General features: G+C 60.7%; 6 protein-coding genes across 6 annotated transcripts; 5 read left to right on the top strand and 1 right to left on the bottom strand.

Moving 5' to 3' along the window:
* Positions 1–618: 618 nt before the first annotated feature.
* Positions 619–1,245, top strand: DQ04_06831000 (hypothetical protein; the record flags this gene model as incomplete). The annotated part of the gene is made up of 1 exon (XM_009314891.1): positions 619–1,245. The coding sequence occupies one exon, from the start codon at positions 619–621 to the stop codon at positions 1,243–1,245; it is 627 nt and encodes a 208-aa protein (XP_009313166.1).
* A 218-nt stretch (positions 1,246–1,463) lies between these two features.
* On the top strand, positions 1,464–3,869 carry DQ04_06831010 (hypothetical protein; the record flags this gene model as incomplete). The annotated part of the gene is made up of 1 exon (XM_009314892.1): positions 1,464–3,869. The coding sequence occupies one exon, from the start codon at positions 1,464–1,466 to the stop codon at positions 3,867–3,869; it is 2,406 nt and encodes an 801-aa protein (XP_009313167.1).
* A 232-nt stretch (positions 3,870–4,101) lies between these two features.
* DQ04_06831020 (hypothetical protein) lies at positions 4,102–4,935 on the top strand (the record flags this gene model as incomplete). Its single annotated transcript, XM_009314893.1, has 1 exon — positions 4,102–4,935. The coding sequence occupies one exon, from the start codon at positions 4,102–4,104 to the stop codon at positions 4,933–4,935; it is 834 nt and encodes a 277-aa protein (XP_009313168.1).
* A 191-nt stretch (positions 4,936–5,126) lies between these two features.
* On the top strand, positions 5,127–5,549 carry DQ04_06831030 (hypothetical protein; the record flags this gene model as incomplete). Its single annotated transcript, XM_009314894.1, has 1 exon — positions 5,127–5,549. The coding sequence occupies one exon, from the start codon at positions 5,127–5,129 to the stop codon at positions 5,547–5,549; it is 423 nt and encodes a 140-aa protein (XP_009313169.1).
* A 269-nt stretch (positions 5,550–5,818) lies between these two features.
* Positions 5,819–6,904, top strand: DQ04_06831040 (hypothetical protein; the record flags this gene model as incomplete). Its single annotated transcript, XM_009314895.1, has 1 exon — positions 5,819–6,904. The coding sequence occupies one exon, from the start codon at positions 5,819–5,821 to the stop codon at positions 6,902–6,904; it is 1,086 nt and encodes a 361-aa protein (XP_009313170.1).
* Positions 6,905–8,892: 1,988 nt separating this feature from the next.
* Positions 8,893–9,273, bottom strand: DQ04_06831050 (hypothetical protein; the record flags this gene model as incomplete). Its single annotated transcript, XM_009314896.1, has 1 exon — positions 8,893–9,273. The coding sequence occupies one exon, from the start codon at positions 9,271–9,273 to the stop codon at positions 8,893–8,895; it is 381 nt and encodes a 126-aa protein (XP_009313171.1).
* Between the last annotated feature and the right edge of the window lie 223 nt (positions 9,274–9,496).

The raw sequence follows: 9,496 nt of genomic DNA on the forward strand, positions 1-9,496 counted from the left end.
GAGGTCGTGGCGCTGCAGAATGCCCTGGGGGCGCTGCGGTGGCTGCGCGAACGCGACGCTGCAGCGTTGGCAGCGGTGAGCCGCGAGGTAGATTCCGTGAAGCAGGTGTTACGTGAGAAGGCCGTGACGGAGGCCGCCTCAGAGGCACCACCGACTCTCAGCAGCAGCGGCGTGGCGTACGAGAGCCGCCGCAAGCTAGCGGAGCGTTATGTTGCGGAGGTGGAGCGGCAGCGACTCGTCCACGGCGAAGACCTCGCGGCGCAGCGTGCGCGGCGGCTGAAGCTGCTAGTGGAGGACGAGCAGCTGCAGAAGGAGGTCCACGCGCTGCACGAGACGGAGAACACCGTTGTGACACGTTTCGACGAGGCGAGCGCGGCACTCGCTGCCGAACGCGAGACGCTCGCGCAGGAACAGGCGGCGTGGCAGCAACTGCAGCAACCCGCCGCTGACGTTGAGGCAAACAACGAGGACGACACAAGCGCACTGAGCGGACTGCGCGCCTCCCTTACGGAGGTTGGTGACGAACTCACACGAGCGCAGGCCTCTGTGAGCAACGCGGAGAGCGCCCACGTCGTGCGGTTTCGTCAGGCACGTCAGCGGCTGAAGGATTGGCAGGACATGGTGGAGGCCATGCGACGCGCATGCGACCAACTGTATGCACGAACCCGCATTATCGGCGGTGTTGTGGAAGCCACTGCCGTGCGGCTGGAGGCAGAGAGCGGGCTCGGCTACATGAAGCAGCTGCGCAGGCTCAACCGCCTTCTCCTCGAGCGGTCCGCTAAGATGCTGGGTGTGCGGCAGGAAGCCGATGTAGATGCAGTCAGTCATGGGAGTGAGAGCGGGCGCATGCAGCTCGCCAACTACGCAGAGCTAGCGTCCCTGGCGGCGGAGGAGGAAGCTGCTAGCTCCATGAGCACACCTCCGGGGCGCCACCCCTCTCTATCATCCACGGCCACAACGACGATGGCATCGTCCACCCTCGATTCCCCCCGCGGCGCCGGTGGTAGTAGCGGCAGCGGCAGCCAAAACCCCCAACAGCGAACGACCGGCGTGCACCGGCGAAAGCGGCGGTGCCAAGCATACAGTCTATTGACGCACCTGCGGCGATGGGAATCCGCACTGGCTGGCGAGACCACGGCCATTCTTACTGCCTGTGCGAAGGGAATCGGGTCTGCCGATGTAACGCCCTCACTGTCTCCGGTTAGATGTATTCAAGATATTCGAGATTTGCTGTTGGTAGCATAAATGCGTGGATGCAGAGTTGCTTCCCCCGAGACGGGTAGGAGAGCTCAGCAGCCACTGTATGCTTACGGATTTTATTACATGAATCGATGGCTGCCTCTACACGGCGTGTCAACGCCACACCTTGTGGACCTCAAAGGCGCCTTTTGCTTCTGCCTCTTTGTTCTATGCGAAAGGTGGCACTGGTAGCTCTCGCATATACACACTTATCCGCTCTCGAGATGAAGGTCAGCACACAGTCCCTACTATTCGCTGTATATTTTTCCGTTTCGGTTGGCATCCTTTGTCTGTTGTTCTCGCCAACCGGCTGGAGCGAAGGGAGGGACTCGCCCTCAATTGAGAGCCATCGTGGTGTCGTGACTGACGTGCTTGACGGGAATGACTCGTGTCACCATCGCTACGCGGCGCAACCGGGTGTACCATTTCCCTGCACGCCACGCGTGACGCGGCACAATCACCTCCGTGACTTCTTCCGCTGGACGGATGCGGAGGAGCTTCGGAAAGCGAAGCTGCTTGCCCCAGTGCGCGACTTCTGCACGGGGCGGGGTGTGGATCCGTTTCCCACCGTCGCGCAGCGGAAGGACAGCGTGCGCGGCACCGAGAGCCTTGCGTTTCTGGGCTGTGGGTCCGTGTTGCCGGGCGGCGGCGGCAGGGGCAAGAATGCCTTGCCTGCGTGGGACTACGCGAACGGGCTCATCGTGCCAGAGAAATTGTTCGCGGCCAAGGGTGGGAACGTTCTCATGTCGACGCAGCTGCTGACCGCTGAGGAGGAGCGGGCTGCTGGCGTTGGGTGGAGTGGGCAGTGGCACCGCTGCTGGATCATCCCCATGACGCGGGCAGTGGCGCCTGGCGGTGGTCGCGTGTATGAGCCGACATGTCAGGCGGGGGACCTGGTAGACGTGGGCATGGAGTCCGCCACCGCTAAAGTGGCCGTGGAGCGGGTGATCGATACGGACGATGGGGTCTTGGAGGTGCAGTTCTACATCCGCAAGCGGGGGGCGTACTCGTTCTGCGCGGATCTGCTCGTGCGTCACCAAGACATGCTGGATTCCCTTGCGGCAAGCGGCGCGGCAGGTGAAAGTAGCGTGCGGCTGCTTGGGAGGATCTCGCCCTCTGCGCTGGTGGAGCATCACGGCACGCTGGGGCATGGGGCGGCGGGGCCTGAGATAGCGCCGCCGCTCAACAGGACACCAGCGTACCCCAAGAACACGGTGTGTGTGGTCCGCGGTGACCTCTCAAAGGCCGGCGATGCGTCGGGGAAGGCGTTCGTGCGGTTCGACCACGGTGTCGACGTGGTGCCTCTGCCGGTGCGGTGCGACGCCGTTGACGACTTTGACCGGTTCCGCTTTGGTGGCTGGTACCGTGTGGGGCATGGATGCGACGGCGTCCACTGCGTGGCTCTTGGGGTGGCGCCCGGGGCACCGCACCCGCTGTTAAAGGAGACGGAGGGATGGGTGTGGGCGTCGGACGTCTGTCAGATGCGCCTTTTCACCGACAAGGAGCTTCTTCTCTCGCTGCTGCAGGGCGAGTGGCTCCTCGCATGGGGTCCGTCGACGACGCAAGAGCCGCTGGCAGACATGCTGGAGGAGCGCCTCCACACGACCATCTTTTCGGAGTTTATGAGGGATATATGGAAGGTGCCAAAGGAAAAGTTACCAAAGATCTCCAAATACCGCATGTGGGACCGGTGCGTGTCGCCTGATTCACCGTGGAGCAAGAGACTCTTTAGAAAAGCGAGAGAGACACCGCCATCCACGCGCGTGACACTGCTGTGGGGTGGATGCATGAAATTGACATCGCACAAATGCTTAGGCAAGTGCGGGTTGTTTCTGTTTCAGGAGAGGCTGAATCACACCATTGGTGCTGCAGCGTATCTCCGGCAGAGGGCACCGCCGCCATGTGGTAGCAAGGCCTTCCCGACGGCGCTGCTGCTTGATCATGTGGTGTGGCGTTGTCATGCGTCCCAGACTGATCCCGCGTTCCTTCTCGCCATGAGGAACCTCCTGCTGAGCCAGCTAACCAACTTGTACGAGGAGGTAGTGAATGCGTCATCCGCACACGACCCGGCCGTTGCCCAGTGGCCGCTAACAATATGGCACACTGCCCCTGCTGGAAATAATGCAGACAAAGGCCGAAGAGATGGCAATTACGATCGGGCACGGGTGATGCACCTGCAGTGGGCGATGGAAGACGACCTTGCGGCGGTGTACAGGCTTCCGGAAGGCAACAAGCGCGTCGTGCAGGGTGCTGTTGTGGTGCAGGGCGGGGCGCGTGTGACATACATCGCGGACAACAACCAATACCCGCCGCTGACGGCGAAGCGAGTGCGCCAACGCCGTGCTGGGTACAACGTGACGCGCGGCTTGGCGGTGGTGCCCCCAGTCGTGGTGGTATCCCGCCACCAAATCACTCTTCCACTGCACTTTGGGAATGAGTTCTGCCGTAATGGTATGCACTACGGTTCCACGCCCGGTCAGTGTTTGACTGCAACAAAAGAGAAGAATGCCGAATACCACGATTGCGTGCGTAAGACATGGGCCGATAAGGCTCTGCAGGTCGTGTGGTGGAATGCTGTGTCGAGGGATAAGCAACGGCGGTTGTTAATAAAACAAGATATATCCATGTGAGTCCAATACGAATCGACTTCATACTTATACAACTGAGTTTCATTGGGCATTTTAAACATCTTGCACTCTGGAGAGAATTTCTCTTGTTCGATTGATTTTGCTGTTGGATCGACGATCTGCAACTGCCATTAGACTTGTAATTCAATTTTGTGGTGGAATGGTGGTGCGCTATTCCTTTGTTTCTCCCCATTCATATCATGATGAAGGCGGTGTGGCTTGTAGTCTTCAATTAATGGCACGTGCTCGTTTTGTGCGCACCAGCCTTGTTGCCACGCACCTCTCTGTGGGGGCACTTGGTCCACGCCCCGGTGCCCCTGCCGGTACGGACGGTGGTTGCTTCGCGCAGGCGCTGCTGTTACCATGCCGGTGGAAGGGGGACTACGGCTTCAATGTGTTCCACAACTCCAATCCGCAGCACGGCGGCTCGTACGCCCGTCACGAGCGGCGGATGCGGGACGAAGAGGTGGAGGACTTTCTGAGGAGTGTGAAGGGCTGGGTGGCGGTGGATGACTGTGTTGCAGGCAGTCGTACTGCGGTTCGCTGCGCCACATCATCGAAGGTCGGTGGCTGCAATAGTGGCGATATGCCCCGTGGCGGGGATGCAGAGGAAGGCCCGGCGCCGCTGACCATTTTCACTGGGGAGGAGGCCATAAAGCGCGAGTTTGTGTTTCAGACTTTTCGTGACGCTTACCTTTTCATGGGTCGGTTTTGGGCCTTCTGCTACGGCAGTGACAAGTACCCGCACGTGACGTGGGAGGGGACGCGGGTGACAGTGTACCTTTACTCCCCATCATTCCGTGGCCTCAGCAAGCGTGAGGCCCGCCTTGCCGCCTTTTTGAACGACCAGTACAACATGTTCAAGAAGAGCAAACGACAGCAGCAGCAGATCGTGAACGGGGTNGTGAAACAGGCACGAGTGGAGGAGATGGTGGGGGACCGTGTGGCGGGGGTGTTGCAGCGCCGCGAGGCGGAGCGGCGGCGGCCTCTCGCCGAGAAGGCTGGGAGTCCAACCGCAACATGGGCGGACCTGATTCCGGATAGCTCTGCCGGGGGCAATCTGCCGTGATCGCTGCATATGTGTGTGCATACGCATTTTGTTTCTCTGCACAGTTCTTGTTGGGTGCCAGAGCGCTTTGCCCTGTGCGCCTTACTGCCGTTTGTGGTTGTTGTTTTGGACAGTGGTGTGGTGGTTTACTCCTCTCCCCGCCCTCTGGCTGCGGCATTAGCGCCTTACCACGAGATTAGCATACAGAAACTATGGTGAGTGTTCGCCGTTTCTTTACTGCGGGCGCATTCGGCCGCGTGATGCAGGTGCTGGGCGTGTTGGGTGCCTTTGGCAGCGGGAGCTACGCGCTGTACCTTCTCATGTGGTTCCGCCCGGATGGAATTGACACGCTGCGCACATTTGTCGCATATGCATACCTCACCCTCTTCGCGGTGGTCATACCGTCGGCGGAGCTGGGGATGATGCAGCACCGGCACCTTGTGCGGTTCGCGCGGTTCTTGCTGTCGCATGTTGGCCGCGCGTTTCTCTACATCTTCATGGGCGGGCTGTTGCTGGGGCAGGATGTGGCTGGGTGGATCCTTGGGGCGTACATGATTGCGCTGGGGGTACTTAACGTAGTTGCAGCGTGTACGACACCACACCACAGCGATGCCCAGGCAGTGAGTGTGGCATGATCCAACTGCGCCTGCCTGTGTGTGTGGGAGATACAGCTTGGTTGTGGGCCTGCGAGCTGGCGAAAAAACAGAGGCAATCGAGTGAGTGGCTTGCCTGAGGTGGGCTGGAGGAGAGGGTGGACGTGTCGCTATTTGGGGAGGGAGGGGGCTTTGTTGTTGTTTTCTTTATTTTCCTCGCTGTGTGTGTCCCACCGTCCTCTGCTGTCCCTTTGCTTGTTGGCGTGCCCAGTCTCTCTGCGTCTAGGGAATACACTCCGGTAGCTGGCGGAATGGCCTCACCGCACACTGCGCTGTTCCTGTTGCTGCTGTGCCTTGCGATCGCCTCCACAGTGGGGGCGAGGGCTCCTGCGTGCAGCTGCAACTACGGTGTCGTGGTGACGGAGTCCCCAGGGTGCGCCTGCGCCTGCTTCGGCCAATACCTCCTCCCGCACTGCCTCTACACCGCCGGCGACGTTGTGAATGTGGAGCTGTGGCTCCAAAGTGCGGGCGATGCAAACGAGAGCCTGCCGCTCTCCGGTGCCGACGTCACGGCCGGGCTCAGTGGGGCCTTCACGCTGGAGCCCGGCGATGGCACGTTTGTGTTCATGCGGTCACGAAGCGCCCCCTTTCTCGGGGAGCAGCAGCAGCGACCGGGGCGGAAGCGGAATGAGACGCTCCTGGTCGCCGCAACAGTGGCGATGCCCGGGTGGGCCGCGCAGCGGCTGCTCGCTGACGTCGCTCAAGGCCGCACCGCTGACTACCGGATGCAAAACAGCTTCTCTGGTGTGCTGTACGCGATCCTCGATGTGCTTGAGGACGCCGTGGGCCCGGCGCCTCCGCTGCGTTACTTTGACGAGTCCTTCGCCATATTTCTAGGCCCCACCGGGACGTGGGCCCTCGTGGTGTCGAACTTCGGCTGGCTCATCGCCGCCCTAATCGTGGCGCTGCTGCTGCGGGAGATCGAGAGCAGGTTGATGTTCAACATGTGGTTCAACGTCAAGGACACGCGCGTGCACCCCAAAGGCGCCAGCGCCACCAAGACGTCGGGTGAGAAACCGCGCCAAAAAACAAAGGGCGGCAACAGCAAAAGTGGCAGTCGCAGCAAAAGGAAGCCGAATTACATGTTGCGCAACGAGGATGTCGCGGAGGCGCGGCAGAAGTACGAAAAGAAGCGGGCAAAACTTCTGCAGAAGTCATTCAATGTCGCGGAGGTGTCTGGCAGGCCGGACGACGCAAATCCGCTCGTCGTTGCAACTCCTGCGCGGAACGTGACGGAGAAGACGGGGAATGGGCTCAGGGAGAGGCGAAGCACCAGTCCAGGCAAGGGCCAGGGAGCGGTCAGGGACAGGTCGCCAAGCCAATATGGAGAGGTGTAGCGGTGAGGGAGCGGGTGTGGAGGTGCGGGCCATGCGGAGGTGGAACGTGTGCTGGGGAGGATGCTTCCGCGGAACACACACCGGTAGAAACAAGCACATGAGGTGGTGTGGCCACAGCCGCCTCACATGCATATTTTCTCTCGCTAGATCATATATATATTTTACAAATTGCTTTCTCCTTTCGTCTCTTGTTGTTGTTCCGAATTTTTTTTTCATTACTGGTGACGCGAGGAAAGAATGTGAGGATTGCATATTCTCTTCTCGTGTAGTGTTCTCCTTGCTGTGGCTCGCCGCTAACGGTATCGTTACGGGCCGTGTGGATGGACAACTCTCATCGCTACTCCACCGTTTTGGGTAAATGTGAGTTCGTATTTTTTTTTTTCTGTGTGTGTGTTGAGGATGTGGCTACTGCATGGGTAGGAATGCGGTGGGGCGCCTCCGCCCGGTTTGCCCCTTTGGCGTCACTGCTATTCCCCCCTCCTATTCCTCCTGTCTTCCCTGCTGCCCTCTTGCCTTCTAATCTTGGTTGGCTGCTCGCGTGTGTGTTTGTATGCCCGCAAGGAGTGGCCTCCACAGCAGCAACGCATCAAATTGGTGCTGACTGACGCATAGGAAGGACGTGAGGGGGAGTAGTTTACGCCTGGCTGCAGGAAACGCCTCACGAAGACGCCACGCGCACACAGATACTGACCGAAGCGAGGGGTGAGAAGTGAGGGGGAGAAGATATGGCGTCAGAGCGTGAGAAGCGGCAGCGCACGGCCTCTGCGTCATCCTCGCCGGTCATATCGCACGTTTTGGAGGTGCGTGGCCGCCGTATGTGTGGTACGCCGCCAACTACCCTGCCGCATGCCGCAGATGTCGCTCTGGCACCGCTGGTGCTTCCGTCGTCGGCGTCACTGGCGCCTCTGGCGGGCACTGCAGAGCGCCCCGCCGTCCCGCTTGCTGCTGCCGTTGCCGACCACTTCTCAGCGGTGGAGATCCTCTTCCAGCTTGATGCGGAGAAGCGACGCAACGGCAGCCTTATGCCGCGCGACATTGGTGGACTGCTTCTTTGGTCGGTGCCGCGCCCGGTGCCACTGGTGGAGGGTCCGCGGGTGTTCTTTCTTAAGAACAAGTCGCGGCTGCGCGACGTCGTCGTTATCTACGTCAATGGCTGGACGCACGAGGACATGATGTCAGGCGCTGCCGCGGGTGCTGCTGCTGTAACAGTGGCACCAGATGAGAGTCCGGGTGTGTGCAGCCCCCACGACGGTGCGAGGCTCCCGCCGAAGAAGAGGCTGCGGCACGACGACAACAGCAGCGGAGACAGTAACGAGGCGGTGGCGCAGGGCGGGCCGCGATGGACGGAGAGCATCGGCCGCGCCATGCTGAATCCGATACGCACGCAGCAGTGCTGGGCACGCAGGGAGTGTGGCGTGCAGTTCGCCCCACTCCTCCTGTCGAATGATGAGAAGACGACGCTTGAACGCGACATTTTCTGGCGCAATGACGCGCCTAAGACACACGGTAGCGGTGAGCGCCGCGACCACCGCAGCGCACCAGCTGAGACAAGAGCAGCGGAGGCGCTCTTGGAGGCCTCGGGCCGTGGCGTTGTCGATGCCTCAAGGACGGTCGCGCCAGCGGCTGCGTCGCATGGTGTGGGGTCACTCTTCAACCGCGCCTTGGCGATTCACGGCAGCGCTTCAAACCCTGCGAGCCCCACTACGCCTGCTCTGAACGATGCAGCGTCGACAGCAGCAGGAGCGGACGCAACACAACCCCAAGCACCACCGCCGCCATCTTCATTGTCATCATTCCAAACGGACGTTAACTCTTCGCTGTGGGACGACAAGTCTGTGCTCCTTCAGTACGCGCTGTCTCTGGAAAAGGACAGGGCGGTCTTGGAGAGCCTCGGCTTCATCGTTGAAGTGCCGCCCAGCATCGCTGGCGGTGATGGCGTGGAAGGAGATGGAGCATCGGAGTGGACTTCCTTTGATGCACCAAAACCATCAGCCAGTGGCGGCAGCACCAACGATAACAACAATGAGCCCCCACGTGTGTTTGCGCTTGACTGTGAGATGGTGCTCATAGCGAACCGAGTGAGTGCGTTGGCGCGTATTACGTTGGTGGATGTGCGGGCTGGTGCTGTTGTGCTCGACACGCTTGTGAAGCCTGGCGGTGCGGTGGTGGACTACCTCACCCGCTACAGTGGCGTCGACGAGGCGATGCTGCAGGACGTGGAGACGACGCTGCAGGACTGCCAGCGGGAGCTGAAGCGACACATCGATACACAGACGTTTGTGGTCGGCCACAGCCTGGAGAACGACTTCAAGGCGTGCAAGCTGCTGCCTAACTGCTACGTGCTCGACTCTGCGCACCTCTTTCCGCATCCGGCGGGGCTGCCGTTCAAGAACGCACTGCGGTTTCTCGCACTGCGTCACCTGCGCAAGCGCATCCAGCAGGGGTCACACGACAGCGCGGAGGACGCCTGCACCAGCGCGGAGTTGGTGCAGCTGAAGCTGCTGCACGGCCCGAATTTCGGCGTCCGCGCGCGCGTGAGTGTGCTGAAGCTCATCGAAGACGCAGCAACGGCGGCGGGGGAGGGGGCGGGCG

The sequence above is a fragment of the Trypanosoma grayi genome, assembly GCF_000691245.1.
Source record: "Trypanosoma grayi strain ANR4 Tgr_683_V1, whole genome shotgun sequence".
Taxonomy (NCBI): Eukaryota; Euglenozoa; class Kinetoplastea; order Trypanosomatida; family Trypanosomatidae; genus Trypanosoma; species Trypanosoma grayi.